At 43.8% G+C, this 18,953-nt stretch overlaps 1 protein-coding gene across 1 annotated transcript; it reads right to left on the bottom strand.

Moving 5' to 3' along the window:
* Window positions 1-10,132: 10,132 nt before the first annotated feature.
* C3H10orf53 (chromosome 3 C10orf53 homolog) lies at window positions 10,133-18,621 on the bottom strand. The gene is made up of 3 exons (XM_084841875.1): window positions 18,528-18,621; window positions 10,484-10,603; window positions 10,133-10,328 (listed from the first exon to the last, which is right to left on the bottom strand). Exons 1-3 carry the CDS (start codon window positions 18,619-18,621, stop codon window positions 10,264-10,266), a joined length of 279 nt encoding a protein of 92 aa, XP_084698001.1. The 3' UTR covers window positions 10,133-10,263.
* Window positions 18,622-18,953: the final 332 nt, after the last annotated feature.

The raw sequence follows: 18,953 nt of genomic DNA, 5'->3' as shown, positions 1-18,953 counted from the left end.
CCAAGGCCTCATAGGAGGCATTAGAATGCTCCAGTGGTTCCGGAGCCACTGGACTGACCAGGCTCCGGACTACTTGGAACAGCCTCCTGGGACAGCACTCTGCAGACGTGATAGAAGCAGCATAATATTCCTTTTTTGCTGCCTTCACCGCCACGTGATAGGCTCTAGCCTGTCTCTGATCATCTTTGGAGTGAGACTTCTGCCACCAGCGTGCTAGCCGTCTCTCAATTTCTTTAGTATAATCAGGGAAGAACATAACCTTATCATTGGCTGGTCCCCACAGAAGCTCTCCTCTCTGCCTGGCTGTACGCAATAGATATTCTTTAGTAGAGGTCTGTAGAAACTGAACAATAACCGGCCTCGCTCTAGAACCTCACATAGAACCAGGAACACAATAAGCACGCTCAATATCAAGTGGAAGATCAGAAGGCAGCGGCAATAACTCACGCAGAAAAGTATCCATAAACTCAGCAAGACGGAGGTCTGTCGCCAACTCTCTAAGGCCAAGAATATGCAGATTACCTCTTCAAGCGAGGGCTTCTAACTGAGAAATTCAAGCAGAGAATTCACTGTGAGAGGCATCCATTGCAGTTTCATGAGCAGTGATCTGGTCTTCAAGTGCACTGACTTTTGACTCCATCTTTTGAAGACAAATATCGAATTGACAGACCCTTGAAGAGTATTGATGGAATCCTGAATTGGTTTCAACTATTCGAGCTGCTATGACTGAAAAGGTAACTGCGAAGAAGTATTTTTTTATCAAAACAAGCAGCTCGTCTCCCTCAGTTGCAACTTTAGAAAACTTTGCAGGGGGGGGGGGGCAATGGTGGTGTAGGTGGCGTTCCTAAGCTTTTCTTCCCTTTTGGTGTAGCCATGGCCCTCTTGCTTCCAAAAGCACAACAAGCAGATATAAATGTAGAAAACAAAAACAAAAGCTTAAAAAGTAGGTTAGTAGCAAATGCCCAGATAACGTGACAGTCTCAAAGAGGATTTTTTAAAGCTGAAACTCAGGAAAGACATAGCAAAGATCCGATCATGATGCCATCATCTCGAGCTGGAAATTGAGACTTAACATAGTGTTCTCTTAATCCAGTCCTTATATCTCATTTGCTGGCACAATAACCCAAAGAATATTTCCCTATTTAAATGGAAAATTTTCCTTATGCCGAACCTCTGATTTCGACTTAACAATAGTTAGTTTAGTTTGATTTACTGTTAGAACAGTAGTTCTGAAACTGGTCTTGAGAGGTAGTCAGAGAACATACGTGGCAGATATAGGTCTGTCTCCCCCCCCCCACTCATCAGTGTAATTGGAGAAGTAGAAGTATAATACTTAGCTCAGCCTTCCCCCAACCTGGTGTCCTCCAGATGTTTTGGACTACAACTCCCATCAGCCCCAGCGTGCACAGCAAATAGTAGGGGGTTATGACAGTTGTAGTCCAAAACATCTGGAGGACACCAAGTTGGGAAAGCTTGACTTAGCTGTACTTCCAGAAGTCTGGAACACGCAAGAATGAATATGCAAAAACTTCCATAAATCACAATACAGCATGAGAGCCATGGAATCTCCAGCTGTGAAATAACTGTGGGGCATGCTGACTTTCTTGAAACTGAAGGGTGGATGTTGTACTATCCAAGCAACAATTATGTTCACTGCAAAATCACTTAGGGTATAATCCTATTGATTGTTCCCTTGATGATCAGAAACGCCTGAAGTCGGAGGCTTCCGATCATCGAGTGCAGGGAGGGAGGATCAGTGGAGGTGATCTTTACCTCCCTGTACTCCCACCCTGTGTTTTTCGCTAGATGGGCTTTTCTGCCCATCTAGCAATGGCGCTTTGGAGGGGGTTAGCCTGTATCCTGGCCTGTCCAGTCTCCTCCCCTCCCCATCCACTGAAATGCCCCCTGTTCCCCCTCTCCGAGGTTGATTTTCTGTCCTCAGAGGGCAGCCAGTGTGGTTCTTTCTGTGTCCTCTGTGAGGGGACAGGGGAGGAGGGTCGAGTCTCTGACTCCCCCTTCCATGGTGGGAGCGTTATCTCCAACCTCAGAGGGGAGAATCCCCAGCATCCTATGGCCCCTCAGACAATGCCTAGGGACCACAGGATTGCTCCTTTAATGACTAAAGAACAATACTGAAATTAATGAATTACAGTCAAGTAGTAGTGGAAGAGAAAATGAAATAACTGCAGAAAGCATCTTCAGTAAAATTACGTATTTTAATATCTTAAGGTTACTAATGTCTTATCCTAAAGATCTCTACATTCCTTGGTGTTGCCATATAATTTACAGGCCACAATTAGACAGAGTCTGTTGATTAGCATACGGAGGTTTTCCCATATAGCATTAGTTGATCAACAGGGTAAACCGTTTTCTAGACTACCATCAGAGGATAGTTGTAAAAACTGCTTAGACAGATTTTTTTAAAAAAATTAATATAGTCTGTTTTTCCCCAGATAAAAGCTCTATGTTAGTGTGTGTCTTTTTGTAACCTTTTCTTACACTTTCTGAAACTGATTCAGTTGCTTTTTATTTCATTACTTAGCACTGTGGCTTTCCTGCCTAAAAAAGAACAAAAGGCTCTGTGAACGAACAAAAAGGAAAGTCAAATGTCTTCTGATGTTTCTTGTTTTTAACTAAAAAGGGCTGTTCAATCAAGCATTCATCAATAGGTTTGTGAATAATATAAAGTCATATAATCTATATCATAGAATCATAGAATAGTAGGGTTGGAAGGGGCCTACAAGGCCATCAAGTCCAACCCCCTGCTCAATGCAGGAATCCAAGGCAGAGCATCCCTGACAGATGGCTGTCCAGCCTCGTTTTGAATGCCTCCAGTGTGGGAGAGCCCACCACCTCCCTAGGGAATTGGTTCCATTGTCGTATTGCTCTAACAGTTAGGAAGGTTCTCCTGATGTTCAGCCGGAATCTGGCTTCCTGTAACTTGAGCCCATTATTCCGTGTCCTGCAACTGGGATGATCGAGAAGAGATCCTGGCCTTCCTCTGTGACAACCTTTCAAGTACTTGAAGAGCGCTATCATATCTCCCTTCAGTCTTCTCAAGGCTAAACATGCCTTTCAGTTCTTTCAGTCTCTCCTCATAGGGCTTTGTTTCCAGTGCCCTGTTCAACTTTGCCTCCCTCCTCTGAACCCTCTCCTGCTTGTCTGCATCCTTCTTAAAGTGTGGTGCCCAGAACTGGACACAGTACTCCAGATGAGGCCTAACCAGTGCTGAGTAGAAGGGAACTAGTACTTCCCAGGATTTGGAAGCTATACATCAGCATTTGGGAGCTATACATGGTTTCTTTTTCCTAGATGCAGAACTTGGCATTTATCCCTATTAAATTTCATTCTGTTGTTTTCTGCCCAGTGCTCCAGCCTATCAAAGATCACTTTGAATTTTGTTTCTGTCTTCCAAGGTATTAGCTATCCCGCCCAATTTTGTGTCATCTGCAAATCTGATCAGCATTCCCTGCAACTCCTCCTCCAAGTCATTAAATAAAAATGTTGAAGAGCACTGGGCCCAGGACTGAGCCCTGCAGTACCCTGCTCGTTACCTCTCCCCAGTTTCAGAAGATCCCACTGATAAGCACTCTTTGAGTTTGATTCTATAGCCAACTGTGGATCCACCGGATCGTTATTTCATCTAGCCCACTTTGAGCTAGTTTGCTCATCAGGATATCATGGGGCACTTTGTTGAAAGCTTTGCTGAAGTCAAGGTATATTATGTCCACAGCATTCCCACAGTCCACAAGGGAGGTTACTGTCAGGGTTGTATCTGAGCCCATAGAGTCCCAAGGCAGCTCTGATTCTGAGGAGGAGATACCATTCGTGGGAGAGGAACTCTCTCAGACTTCAGTGGCGCAGCTGGGGGGTGAGCCCCCCCCCCACTCACAGCCCTGGGAGCAACAGTGACCCAGGCATGGAAAAGGAGGGACAACTTGAGTTTTTACACGCGAGGCGCAGGCACAAGTGAGAGATTGCAGGAGTTGAGCTTAGGCGCTCAGCCCGATTGGCTCGACATCAACAGCTGCGCCCCGAGGCCCCATGGGTGAGGGGGAGATCTGCCATCCCTTAAGTTCAGAGAGTTGCCGCATTTTTTCCCAAACGGAGATCAACTGACGTCCTAATCCTCAGAAACCTCTAGATGGCTGTTCCTTTGTAGTTCCTCTGCGTCTCAGGCAATTAACAACTGTATACTTCATTAGACTGAATGGAATTAAAGCCTTGGAAAGCAGCCCTTTTGCCTGAGTGTTGATTCTGGCTATTGGAGGATTCAGGAGGCAACAGGGGCACCCTGACAGTTACTTGATCAAAAAATGAGATCAGATTAATCTGGCAGGATTTGTTCTTGACAAATCCATGTTGGCTTCGAGTAATCACGGCATTGTTTTCAAGGTGCTTCCAGATGGATTGCTGTATAAACTGCTCCAGAATTTTCCCAGGGATTGTTGTCAGACTGACTGGTCTGTAGTTCCCAGGTTCCTCCTTTTTACCCTTTTTGAAGATAGGGACAATGTTAGCCCTCCTCCAGTCATCTGGCACTTCCCCCGTCCTCCATGATTTCTCAAAGAGAATAGACAGCGGTTCTGAGAGTTCTTCTGCCAGTTCCTTTATGACTCTAGGATGCAGTTCATCTGGCCCTGGAGATCTGAACTCATTCAAAGTAATTAGGTGTTCCTTGACCATATGCCTGTCGATCTCAAGCTGTAATCCTGCCCCTTCAGCCTGTACTTCGCTTTTGCCAGGGGGCTCATAGACCCTCTTTTGGGAGAAGACTGAGCCAAAGTAGGAATTGAGCACCTCTGCCTTTTCTTTGTCATTTGTTCTCGTTTTGACATCCTTATGTAATAGCTGAACCACCATTTCTTTCCTCTGTCTTTTACTATGCATGTATGTGAAGAAAGCCTTTTTGTTGCTTTTAGCAACCCTCGTTAACCTCAGCTCGTTCTCAGCTTTAGCCTTCCTGACGCCACCCCTGCAATTCTGTGCTACCTGCCTGTACTCTTCCTTTGTTGCTTGGCCTTCCTTGCACTTCCTATATGTGTCCTTTTTTGTTTTCAGGTCATCTCTAAACTTTTTGTGAAGCCACATTGGCTTCTTCTGTTGTCTTCTACCTTTTCTTCTTGTTAGAATTGTTTGTAATTGTGCCTTGGGAATTTCCTTTTTTAAAAACTCCCACCCATCTTGGACTCCTTTTCTCATTAGAGTCACTTGCCATGGGACCTTATTTATTGTTCTGAATTTATTAAAATCAGCTTTCCTAAAATCCATGGTATGCATTTGGCTACACTCAGCTTCTGCTTCCTTTAGAACCAAGAACTCAAGTATAACATGGTTGCTTTCCCCCAGAGTTCCTGTAACTGCTTCTTTATCCACTAAGTCATCTCTGTTGGTTAGGATCAAGTCAAAGATAGCCGATCCTTCCTCTATTTTCTGTAGGAGGAAGTTATCCGCCACACAAGTCAGGAATTTCCTGGAGGGGCCATGTTTTGCAGAATTTGTCTCCCAACAAATATCAGGGAAATTGAAGTCCCCCATTTCTACTACATCATGCTTCCTTGAAACATTGGTTATTTGCTTTTCAAAAGTTTCATCCTCATCTTCTCGATTGGGTGGCCAGTAGTAGACTCTGACCACCATGTTCCTTTTATTCTTTGCTCCATTTATTTTGATCCAGATGCTCTCGATGGGGCTACCAAGCTCATCCTCCTGTATTTCTGTGCAGAGATATGTATTTTTAACATATAGTGCAACCCCACCTCCCTTTTTGTTCTTCTTGAACAAGTTATATCCTTCAATTGCTGTATTCCAGTCATGAGAGTCATCCCACCAGGTCTCAGTTACACCTATGAAGTCATAATTTCCCTCCTGTTTTAAGAGTTGAAGTTCGTTCTGTTTGTTTCCCATACCATGGGCATTAGTATATAGAAATTGAAGACCATGTGCTTCATAGTCTGGCTTTCTTCCTACATGTTTTTGAAGACTATTATTGGGCGCTATTAGACCTGTTCTCTCCGTTGTGGTGCATGAGCCTTCGTCCATTGTTACCCCCAACTTTATGTCTCCTTTCCCTGTAGGATTCCATTTAAAGCCCTCCTGATAAAGTTTTTAATGCTGTGGCCAAACACATTCTTCCCATCCTTTGTGAGGTTCAACCCATCCCTTGCTAACGGTCCATCTTCCAGGAAGTATAGCCCATGATCCCAGAATCCAAATCTCCCTCATCGGCACCACCTTCGTAGCCAGTCATTCACCTGGAGTATTTTTCATTCCCTTTCTATCCCTCTTCTAACTACTGGAAGGATGGATGAGAAAACTATCTGGGCCCCAAAGTTCTTGAGTTTCCTTCCCAAAGCTTCAGAGTCTGACGTGATTTCTTCATAGCTCCGCTTGGCAGTATCAATATATACTATAAATTATAAATTATAGTTTATATAATATAGTTTGTGAATAATTTAATAATGGAAATTTAAGAGCTACAACATAGTGTTTGTTTATTCACTTGATTTATACCTCACCTTTCCACCAAGAATATGGCGCTCAAGGTGCTAACATTCATAAAACGTAAAAAAAAACACAACCTGTAGTAAAAAATAAGAAAACACATACTTTAAAAACACATTAAAATGTGTTTACAATATAGAACTGGTGAAGTCCAACAAGTAATGGAAAACACCTAGCTCACAATGAGTTAAGAGAGGTGTAGCTAGGAAGTACTGAGTGACTGTGGTAAAACAATTATTGTAAGGATTAAATAAATGTTTCCTAGCTTCATATTCAGGAGAGACAATTTCTGTATTTCCAGCTATGTATAATAAGTGCCCCAAATAAAGTTTCCAAATAATTTTTATGGATCTGCAAAAAAAGAAAGGCCTTGACATGAGACCACCATATGTGGTGGCAGTTCCATGCCTATGAAGTCTAAGTCTGCCTTTAACACAAAACTAGTGCTGTGCCAAAAATTTCTCCCACATTTCTTTTTTTACCATTCCCTTTCAATTTGCTAGAAAAGAAATTGCTTTTGAAAAGAAATTCAAAGGTGGAGAAATTTCGGATACATTCTCATGGGTTGGGTTTGGGGGTTTTGTCCTTATTTTACTTACGAGATGGCCATGGAGGGTGCGTGATTGTCCTGTCTTTCGTTGTACAATAATCCCTGTGGCATCCTGAAGCCTCCTTGGCTTCCTGCACTTCAATTAAAGCTCTCATGAGGAAGACATCATGAGGTAATTCCTCCCATAGGACTGTTGCAATTCAGAAAGTGCAGCCAGCCTAGGAGGCTACAGAGCAGTGGAAAGATGTGTAATAGAAAAAACACACACAGCACCCTCGGCCACCTCACAGTGATTATGTAAGCTCAAAAATACAACCAAAAAAAATACAAAATTCTGCCTCAGAAAAGTAGAAGCCTCAATTTGATGCTGTTGCCACTTACAGAAGCAGTGCAATAAACCAAAAAGCCTTAGGAAAAAAGAAGCTATGCTAAAACCCCAGCCAATAGTGAGCCTTATCTGTGAGAAACTGTTCGAGAATTTCTCCTCTCCTAGGAGAAATTTGGTGAAATTGTCCCTGCAGGTTCTCTGCTCTCAAATAGGCTGGAGAATTTTGAGAGGCCATTTGTGTACAGCTCTACACAGAACACACCTCAGCGAAGCAAGTGTTCTACTAATAAATAGGTGAGTGGATGCTCTGTCAAAATGCAGTCTTGTAAACCTCTCCCTCTGTCAAATGCTAACGCAAGCTCTCCCTGTGTGAAACATTTGGATTTCTGCCCCACCCACCCTACTCCTGCCACTTAGAGCAATTGTGAAATTAGGAATATTATATAAGAGTCTGACTCCAAAGGAGAAAACAGTTTGGAGTTATTGTGTTATTCTCCCATTAGTACCACTCAATTGTTGATTGCCGCACCATTGCTACACAGTGGGCTAAAACCTAAGTGTGTCCCCCCTCTCCCCACTGCAAACAGTTCTGAAGATTGAAGGAAGTGGGGAAAGGCACTTAGTGATACATTTTCTTCAGTGATGAAGGATACTTCAGATCCATTTCAGTGATGAGAAATGTGCCTTAATGAGGCAATTAGTCAAGACATAAAAGCTGTAAAGCAATTTAATTAACACTGTTCTTGATACATTTTAGGGCATCTCTTGAAGCTTAAAGTTCATATCTGAGCGAACAGTATTGTGCTGCTATTATCTAGGCTTGGTTAAGGAATATTTCTTTGAGGCACTCCCAAACGTATCTCATGAATTATGGGATGCATCACAAAACAGAGCCAGTATAGTGGATAGAATACTGAGCTTAATCTGAGGAAACCTGGGGTTGTATCCAATGTTTACCTTAAGTCCCAGTCATTTCAGTGGGTCTACACTAAGTAGGACTAACATCAGATGCAACCCATTGGTTCAAATCGCCACTTGGACTGTGTTTCCACCAGCGATTTACTCCAACCTAGCTGCGCAGTGAGGTCTCTGTGTTTCCATGACGTCTTGGCCATTCAGCACCAGTCCCACACTTTAACGCGGAAAAGCCGCTTCTTCTGAGACTGCGTATAGTCTGACTTTTCCAGCTTACTTCGGCTCCATTACTGACCTGTTTCCACAACCGCACTGGGTTCGGTATCATAGTTCTGCCCATGGGGCATGTAGCCCAGCCTTTGTGGGTGTGTCGCTCTGACTTCAGTGACCCAGCCCTTTCCCTCCCTGTTTTCTGGAAGTTTCATCGCCATTTTGGAGCAAGATGCCAAGGGACCAACTTTTAAAACATCACTGAAAATAAGCACTAGAACACAGCCCATGACCCCAGTCAAGGGGTGTTTTCTTCCACTGTGCTGAATGAGGTTTGCCCTCTCAAAGGCCACAGAAATAACAGAGAAGCCCTTCAATCAACATGGCAGATATCAAAGCCCTCAATTCCTTAAATGCAATTAAGTGTGATCTGGAGGCGCCAGTCCATTGCCTTAGGACATAACTCCTTCACAGCTTCCATATAGAGATCCTGTGTGTGTTAAAATGTGGGTTGGTTTTGGTCTCTTTCCCACAACAAACCCATTAGTGTCCCCTTAGGAGTAGCTCCCACTGTGGTCAAGGAGGCTTGCCTTTGAATGCCCACATCAGAACTTAGAGATTCCCCCTCAATTGAAATAGCAGACTTTAAAGCCCAATTCCTTAAGTGCGATTAAGCGACCAAGAGGGATTACGAGGCTCTGATGAACTGCCTTAGGAAGGAAGTACTTCACAGCTTCCTTATAGATATCCTGTGGGTTACAGTGGGGCCTGGTTTCTGTCTTTGTGCTTACTGCTCTCTTCCCCACGACAAGCCCATTACTGTCTCGTCAGAAGTAACTCCCATTGTAGTCAATGAGGTCCTCTGGGTTAAAATGAGGACTGGTTTCCTTCTTGTGTTCTCCCCGCCCTTTCCCAGCACAAGCATATGTGTGTCTACTCAGAAGTAATTCCCACTGTGTTCAATGAGGCTTCCTCCTGAAATGCAGGTGCATCTGGACTTTCAGGAGAAAGAAGAAAGCGGGGAGGGGGGAAGCCTCTCTTCACAGCAAAGCTGATTCCTTTTTAAAAATCTGCTACTCCTCCATTAGCTTCTCCTTCCATTGTCCTGGTAACATGGCCAAGGCGATGGGAACACTGATGAGGTAATCAAACCCAACCCAGACTCCAGCCATCAAGAAAATAATTCAATTAGATCTCAGTGGAAACAGCACAGAGGCCCAGGCTACAGCAATGATAAGCCAGATCTTTAAGGGCTGTGGAAACAGGAAAAGGAGAAGATGCGATTGGGGAAACATCTCAACAAAGTTGCAAACAAAGTGAAACCAATCGCGTGTAAACATGCCCTTAGCTCTCGCTAGGTGAGACAGATTAGACTTTCAGTCTAATTTACTACACAGCGGGGAAATGGTCATGTACCCTGCCCTGAGCTCCTTGGAAGAAGGGTGAGATAATGAATGGAGCAGACTTCCAGATGTGGTATTTCCTTTTTCAAATATTGTAGTCTGTCTATACATATATCATGGAGGATGGAAACCAGACATCTATATACTTCCAGCCTTGATTGTGGTGATGCAAGAGGATCAGACAAACATTTGAAAGACAGGATTTATGACAGAATGCGCAATGGGGGGAAAGAGTATTTCTTTATTAGACGTAAGGTATGCTGTCAGATCACACTGAGGCTGATTAGAAAAATGGAAGAACATAATCTTTGGCATATTGTGAATCAAGGTAAGAAAGAGATTGGGCCTCTTATTCAATAGGCTTTTAACACTGCTTCTCTAGCTTCTTGGCAAAGTGGGTCCAACTGACCATCACCTCCTGAGAAAGACAGAGAGAGATGGACAACCTTTACAACATAAATGGAATCTACATTGAACTGTTTCTTCATTTGTTACATTTCTTAGAAATAAAAGCCTTTCTGTACACAGAAACCAAGTATGAGATAGGTTCAAGTACACCCCATTTGTACTTACCAAAATCCAAGTCGTTGATGTTACACTGAAAGACAATCTCTCCATTCACTATGAGCTGCACATCATTCCAATCTGGGATTTTTTCAAGAATTATCTGATGCCCATCTTCTTTCAACACAGCTGCAGAAAGTTAGTAGGCAGGTAATGCTACTAAATTCAAAAGCTGTTGACATCCAACATCACATACTGAGCATGTTCAATCCCTATTGAATTGTTCTTTTGTTTGTTTTTGTTTGCTTTTCCTGACCCCTTTGGTTTTAAAAAATATTTTATTAAAATCTATATGGAAATATTATACATAATATAAACAATATAGCATTTATCTACATTATCTAATACTCCCACAAAATATCATTTGAAACAGGTAGCTAATAACTTAGTAAACATGTAAAACAAAACAATTAAATAGTTTATCAAAATTTGGCTAAACTCACATCTTAATCAGATTATAACAAGGAAAAACCTTTATATATGTCAATATCCAAGTTGCATCTAGCCCTCATAAAGACTATAAAAGGGTGCCAGGCATTGGAAAAAACAGACAATCTTTCATCTAGCATCTCTTAAATGGACACTGAGTTAGTTTAGTAATCTCTTCAGCCTTCTAAACTTTACTTTACACAACCATTTTTTCAAAGTGGGAATAACATTACTCCAGTTTCTGGCAGGAATCAATGGATTCAGAACCATCTCCTACGGGATTTATCTCTTCATCTATATAACTCAGCAGGACTGTTAGAGGGTCACAGGTTATAGAAACATGTAATTATTGATATGGCACATAAACATTTTCCTCTAAAGTAACTAAGGGCACAATCCTACCTATGTATGTTTAGTCAGGAAAAGGGTCCTACAACTCCCAGCATGCCCCAGCCAGCATTGCTGACTGAAAGGATGCTGGGAGTTGTAGGACTTTTTTTTCTGTCTAAACATGCACAATATTGCTCCTTCAAGGGCTTTCCCACCAAATATGCATAAAATTAGCTTTGTCATCTTTTTTAATGTTCTTTTTTGTTCTAGGAGCAGGGCATGCTGAAAGAAGGTGTGCTTCCAGGCAGCTCATAGCACTAACAACCAGCAGACTGTGTGTGGCTATTGTCTTTTCTTCCTTAATGGATTTTTGTAGCATATTATCAAGCAATTAAGCTCTTTTAAAATGGGCATTTTTTCCTAGCCTGTCTGTAGAAGGTTGGGTAAAAAAAATACCCATTTACACATGGAGCATATTACTGAAAATATTCTCAATATTTCTGCTATTTTTTTGTTAACATAAATAAAGGGTTAAGACCCCAAGATGGCCCCTAACTAGGTAGCTGGGGCCTATCCTTTAAAATAGCTAGATAGGCCAGGCCTGCCCATGGTAGAGTAGCCTTTTGACCTCTTTCAGAGAGGACAGTCTTCTATTTGAAAAGCTGCCCTATCCAATTCCAGTTTAAAGATGAAGAATTCTAGGAACTGTTGTCTATCAGTCTCTGGGCAGCAGACTGAACAGGCAGGCACACAGGTCACAATCTTATAATTATTTCTAAATTTGCATCTATACACATAAATTAGCATATACACATTTTATGAATTCCATCCCTGAACAAGGGGGGCCTGCAACAATATGTTGCAGTGTGTCCTCACACTGTAACAAGAATGCGCCTATTCAGGTTCCAGCAGCCAGACCCTCCTCCAAGTCACGATGAATTGTAAAGGACTCAACCAGGCCAATTACCCCCAGCTACCCCTTTCCTGGTGTTCTTTTCCAACACACACTCAAAAGTTCTATAGTTCTTGAAAGCCGCTGAGCATGCTCAGTTCTCACTAGGCTGTTTTGGGTGGGAGGAGGGCATGTTGCTCCACTTTTGTCATTAAAAAAATATTACTGCATTTGCATATCACCTGAGAATGCTGATTCCTTCCTCTTGTTTCTCAGTGGCCCCATTTTGGCTCCAATCCTGCTAGCACTCAACTGCCTGAGTTCAGTATTAGAGAAAATAGTGATAACAACAACAAAGGGATAGTCCCTTGATCAGTTTCAAGGATTCTTTAAAATGGGGGTGTCACCTCAGCTGAGTCCACAGTGAAGTGACAAGGAAAGGAAAACTCACAGGTAAGGACCTAGTTCTCCTTTTTCTTTCTAGTCCAACATTTTTGTCTTTCACTAGATTGACTGTGTTGGTTAACATAGCCATGTTCCAAAAGTAATAGGCCTTTTGTCCTCCTCAGTGCCTGCTCCAGATTTTTGAGTGCCCTTGGGCAAGGCACCTCAATGGGCCCAGTCCCTCAGTGAGTCTACCTTCTCACCACCATTGTCACCAGCTGTTGCTGCTCCTCATCCTCTTTCTCATCCTTGCTCCCACTTGCTTGCTTGACAGGCAGAGAGCCAGTGAGCAAGCAGGCCATGGCATCTACTGCTCCTCTTTCTCACCACCACGGTTGTCTGGGCCAGAGCAAAAGGCCGGTGAACAAACAGGTTGCTACGGTGAAGAGGAGGAGCAAATCAGTGGGCCCCTCCTGGGGTGTGGGCCCTTGGCAGGTGCCCAACCAAGCCTGCCCTTGACAGGGACCCTATGAAATACTGCAGTTGCTTTCATTTGGCAGATGTATCCTCCTATGTATCCATAGTGTTGTAGCACTATAGCTGGAGAAACTTATGTGTAGAACTTTTTTTCCCCCTTAGCTCTTAAAGAGGTAGCTCTTAAAGAGATAGGAGCCTGCCCCTTGGGTAATATGGTCATCTTGTTGCAGTCTGCTGTCCTGTTATTTGTGGGGCTGCTGTCTTGTTTCTGGCTCTGCTCCTGGGCCTTTAACAGTTGTTCGACACACAGAAATTCAGCAGGAAAAGCTTTGCTGGGCATAGAGATAGATATGTGATAGAAAATCTTCAGCTGCTAATGGTTGTGTTGGGCTACTGTCAAAGGCCTAGGCCAGCATGGCTGGGGCTAATGGGAGTGGTAGTCCAAAACATCTGGATGGAATCAGGTCCGGAAGGCTGGAACAGGAGTAGAGCCTGGTGTGTGCGTGTGTGTGTGCATGCGTGCGTGCATGTTTTAACAGTAGTTACTAGCTTTGTTCTTTGCTCTTTGCTCTTTTGGATCTATGTTCCTTCAGGAAAGGCAGACAATTTTTTATTTCTTATAATTGAATAGTTACAAGTTTTAAATGCTGGCATGTGTCCACTTCACTGTTGAATAAGTTCCGCATTTATCGACAGCCAACTGTGACCCCCCACCCCCACCCCACGATCTAATTGTTGACGTTTAATTTAACTTCTCAGAGAACTACAGGAAGCGCCCCAGCTTGAAGTCCAGTTGATGAGGCAGGCTCTCTTGAGGTTTTAGCAAATGGTTCAACAGTTTCGAAGAGTCCTCATCAACTGTTTTTAGCGCTTCCTGGAGAGGGTTAATGGACATGTGTGATTTACAAAATGCAAAAGGTAAACAGAAGGTGGTCTCCTCCTCCTGTGCTGTCACCTCTTGTATTTATGTGAGATCATTCTGTTCCTCTTACACTCTTCTTTGGAACTGACAACCTAGTGCAGGGAGGGCAACCTGATGCCCTGCAGATGTTCGGAGCCGCAACTCTCATCAGCCGAAGCCAGCATGGTCAGAGATTATGGGAGTTGTAGTCCAAAACATCTGGAGAGCCCTGGGTTGCCTCCCCTGATTTGGTGAGAAAACTATAGTACCCTTAGGGTGCAATGCTATGGCCGCCAGACAGCATCTAGACAGCCATAGGATTTTTTAGTTTCTGGGAATGGAGCTCGGAGCCAGTGCTCCGAGCTCAGTTCCCAGAAATCCGACTCCCCACCCCTTCCCCAGCCACCTTATAGGAGGCATGGGTCACCCACAACTCCGTGCTTAGAAGAGTAGCATGGAGCGGCCAAAATGGGGGCATTTCTGGGGGCAGGGAGGAGACTGCAGAAGCGCTGGTATGACACTTCCTGTGCTTCATCCAGCTTCCCCTGTCCCTGTGCTCTGAGGCACCCGGTTAGACAGCCAAAATTGACTGTCTAGCTGCAAATGCAGAGCAGCCAGAGCATGGAGGAGAAGATCCCCTCTGCACTCCACCTGCCCTGTATTGGACAGTCATTCACCTCCGAATTTGGAGGCGGCCTACTATCCCCATAGGATTGCACCCTTAATGTCAATGGGCAAAATCCACAAAGGACTTTTCTTTGTGAACTAGCTCAAATTTGCATATTTGACTGCAACAGCAAGTAATGATTTGAAGGTGTAAATAAGGCCATCATAATCTAACACCATACATCAAATTTTTAATACCAGTCTACTGGGCTTCTCAGAGATCTGAAGGCTGAACTAGGTGGGATGTTAAATGGGTAGAACCAATGGAGGTTTCCCCCCTGATGCAAATAGCTTAACAGCAGTTTCATTGGGGTGATTTTCATCAGGACTGCAGCAGGGGAAGTTAAAATTAGGGATGTATGAGAATTTGTTTCTGTTCGTAAATCATACGAGCATGTCTTGATCACAACCCCAGGAGAAAATGTTCACAAATTCCTGAACTTGTGCTCAAATACACATGTACACACTTTATGGGGGTGAAGTGTGTATTTTAGTGCACTTTTTTTTTAGTGCAGTTTTCCTGTTCGAAGTGTGAATTTTTCCCATTTGAAATGTGCACTTTTCCTGTCTGAACAAAACAAAAAGAGCACAAACAAATGCTGGAAATTAAAGCCGAGCTTTAAATTGATGTTTGGAGAATCTGGGGAAATTAAAGCCGAGCTTTAAATTGATGTTTGGAGAATCTGGGCAACTGCAAACATTGCTTGTTTGTCCTTCCATAGTTGAAATTTCCCTCTGAGTGGTCCTGTTGCTGCTCATGCTGGTATTTACTTTATTTTTACATTAAAAAAATGTGTATGTTAATTGTACATTCATGCAATTAACTTCATGTCTAATTTAGCCCTGAGGGTACTTTCTAGGATACAGTAAACATGCCTCAGCACATTACTAAGATGTTCAGTACTGGTGACTATGTTGTCTTTCAAGGAAGTGTGCCTGCCTTTATTTAGAAACCCCTGAATTCCCAATTGATCACAAGATCTACTTGATCTTGCCCTCACCTATTTGAGCTACTACCCATACCTATTTGAGAAAATGCTTTGAAATTGGTGCAACTTACTATTTTGTTGTTGGTTTGCGTTCATGATTTTCTGTTTTACGATCTGCTATAGTTTTACTGGAGGTCACTTTGAGTACCTTTCCATGTGGAATAGAAATATTCTATTCCATGCAAGATAGAAATGAAAGGGATGGATGGATAGATAGAGGATTGAGATGTTCAAAGACCTTTTGTTACCTGTAGATTGGATACTTATCCCATCAATATAGTGAACTCATACTGCTAAATGATCAATGGGGACCTTCTGTTAAGCAGATGTGGCTAATGGCTCAGGATGGCTGGGAAATACTGGAAAGCAGCATCCATTTGGGGAAGGTGACATCACCTGTGGTTGAAGGGAGGGAGGCAGAGAGTTGTGTGAAGGAATAATAAAAGCAGCTTTGGAACAAAACTTGGACTTTGAAAAGGCTTTTGACAAAAGTTCCTGACCAAACACTCCTGAGCATACTTAGCAGTCATGGGATGAGCGGAGAAGTCCTCTTATGCATTGGTAACTGCTTAAAAAACAGAAAGCAGAGAGTAGGAATAAATGGACTGTTCTCACAATGGAGGGAAGTAAATAGTGGGATCTATATTGATACTGGTGTTTTTTAAGTTGTTCATCAGTTATCTGGAGGTTGAAATGAGCAGTGAAGTAGTCATATTTACTGATAATACCAATTTATTTAGGGAGGTTAGAACAAAAGATAGTGAAGAGCTCCACAAGGATCTCTCCAAACTGGGGGAATAGACATTAAAATGGCAAAAATGGTCAGTGTAAGCAAATCTAAAGTGATGCACATTGGGGCAAAAAGAATCCTAACTTCACATATTTGCTAATAGAGTCTGGCCTGGTGATGAATGACCAGGAAAGCAATCTTGGAGTTATGGTGGGATGATGAAAACACTGACCCAGTATGCTGCTTCTATGAAAAAGACAAATTCCATGTTGGGGATCATTAGGAAAGGAATCAAAAATAAAACCGCCAATATTGTAATGTCTTTATACATATCTGTATGATCATGATAATCTTTGGAGTACTGTGTGAAACTGTGGTCACCATACCTCAAAAAGGATATTATAGAGGTAGAAACGATGCAGAAAAGGGCAAGAAAATAGTTTTTGCTTAGGACATTAAGGGCACAATCCTATCGGAATGGGCGGCCACCTCTGAACTTGGAGGTGACCATCTATCCAATGCAGGGCAGGAAAAGCACGGAGGGGATGGTCCCCTCCGCGCTTCAGCTGCCCTGCATTTATGGCTAGACAGCTGATTTTGGCTATCTAGCAGCGGGACCTCGGAGCATGGGAAGTGGCAGCCAGACGACACGTAAGATGTGTCATACCAGCATTTTTGACTTCCCCGCCCTGACACGCCTCTTCCTAGCACAGAGTCTGGGGCCATTCCACGCTGCCTACAAGGCAGCGCAGGAGGGGTGGAGGTCGGTTCCTGGGACAATCTAGCCACTGACTATTGGCCATAGGATTGCTCCCTAACTGATTTTCAAAGTTGCCCCTTCTGTGATTTCAACATAAGGCAAGTACCTATCCTTAATTTAAAAATGACTCTCTTCTGCTTTACGTTCTGCATTACAGACATTCACAGTTGTGCACAGAAATAGTGGGAAAAAGAGGCTCAAAGGTTTGTGTTTTTTTAACCATGAAAATGTTCCCCCCTTCTCCACAGCAAATATAAGTAGGGCTGGCAAGAGGTCAGAATCTTACTGGCTTGTCCAGAATATCCAAAAGAAGGGTATGCAAAGCCAGAAAAAATAGTGTGGCCAAAGAAAAGGGGGGAAATAGTACATTTAAATTTACCAGCCCCCCTCCCCAAACAGTTGTTTCCCATTAGGAAAAACATTCTGCACATTCTTAGGAGCAATTTACCCACAGTCCTTTTTCCTTTTTTTGCTCAGGGGAACATGACCTCTCTGCACATGCTCATGGGCATTCAGGCTTTGGTGCTAGAATTTGCTGGCAAACAACAACAGACTTTTGGCAACCTTAAGTGTAACTGGATGCTCATCCATTTGTTATAAAATGAACATAGGAAGCCGCCTTATACAGCGTCAGGCCACTGGTCCATCTAGCCCAGTACTGTTGCCACTGACTGGCAGCGGCTCTCTAAGGTTTCAGGCAGGAATTTTCCCAGCCCTACCTAGAGATGCTGGGGATTGAACCTGGGACCTTCTGCGCGCAAAACGTGTGTGCTATCACAGAGCCACTGCCCTTCCCTGGAAAATGTCAAGAACCCACCCACAGGAAATCAACACAAATCAATCCACACGAGACTTCCATGGCAGCTAGAAAGTTCTCCAGGTAACTCATCTTCATGTGATCCACTTTTCAGAGATCTACTGAGGTGGGGTTTTGTTGCTGAAGGTGTGACTGATTTGGCTTCCTAGAGCAGAAGTGAGACAACTTTAGGCTAGTGGGGTCTACTTTGTTTTTCAGTTGAATCCTGCGGCCCATCAGGTACAAAACAGTGGCTCAGGAAGGGGGAGGAGGAAAGGATTGCAGAACAAGAGGCCTCCGAGCACATGACTCAGCCCAGGAATTCACTTTCAGCAGCAGAATTAGAGCTAACACAAAACTCCTTTTGTACCTGTATCAGCGGTTTCTCCCCCAAGCTTTCTTGATTCCAGAAGCCTGATTTGGGGTGCAGGGGCTGTGGGAGGATTTTTTTTTGGTCATTTCTATTGTTCAACCATTAGCAGTTGGAACCCCTTACTGATCTAGTGCACATCTCCCAGAGATCCACCAGTAGATCCCAGTCTACCTTCTGCCCAGGAGGCCACACCCATTCAGGTCAGATGGTTCCCTTTATGTTTGTTTGCCGCTGGCATCACCTCTCTCCCTCCAGGCACCCCATTCCCCACCCCCACCCCGCTCCACCCCATGTCTTTCCATCACCATGGGGTGGATCTTACGCACCTTGCAAGCCCTCAAGGTGGAATGTCCTGTGTTCCACAACGCCGCAGCTCCTATACGGCCCATACCTGAGTGTTACCAGTGCATTCTTTGGCATTGCTGGGCCAGGCCACAGTGCACTCTACCAAGTGTTGCTAAGGGAGGGGACGGTCAGTAGCCCTTGGAAGGCTCCAGAAACCAGCCAGCTGGGCTGTGCCTTACAAGGTGAGGGAGAGCAGTGTGGCAAGAGCACTTTCCCTGCCTCTGCTGGAGACTGCCCACCAGCCTCCACTCTCTAGCAGCCTACAGTTGTGTCAGTTGCATCACCCACAGTAGCCATGGTGAAGTCTATAGGTTCCCTCTCTTGGGAATGTGATGTCACAAAGGACAGCTGCTGAGACCCACCTCTGTGGTGCTTAATTTTGAGGGAGAGAGAGGTAAGTGCTGGGG

This window comes from Heloderma suspectum, chromosome 3 (assembly GCF_057233095.1).
Source record: "Heloderma suspectum isolate Gila_16-S chromosome 3, 16-S_ref, whole genome shotgun sequence".
Lineage (NCBI taxonomy): Eukaryota > Metazoa > Chordata > Lepidosauria > Squamata > Helodermatidae > Heloderma > Heloderma suspectum.
This window is presented reverse-complemented; position numbering and strand designations above follow the sequence as displayed.

Coding starts and splice junctions, on each gene's coding strand:
- C3H10orf53 (XM_084841875.1), bottom strand. CDS start 18,621: ATGCCAAAGAATGCACTGGTAACACTCAGGTATGGGCCGTATAGGAGC. Junction 10,604..18,527: donor CCACCTTGAGGGCTTGCAAG/GTGCGTAAGATC, acceptor AACTTTCTGCAG/CTGTGTTGAAAGAAGATGGG. Junction 10,329..10,483: donor CATCAACGACTTGGATTTTG/GTAAGTACAAAT, acceptor TGTCTTTCTCAG/GAGGTGATGGTCAGTTGGAC.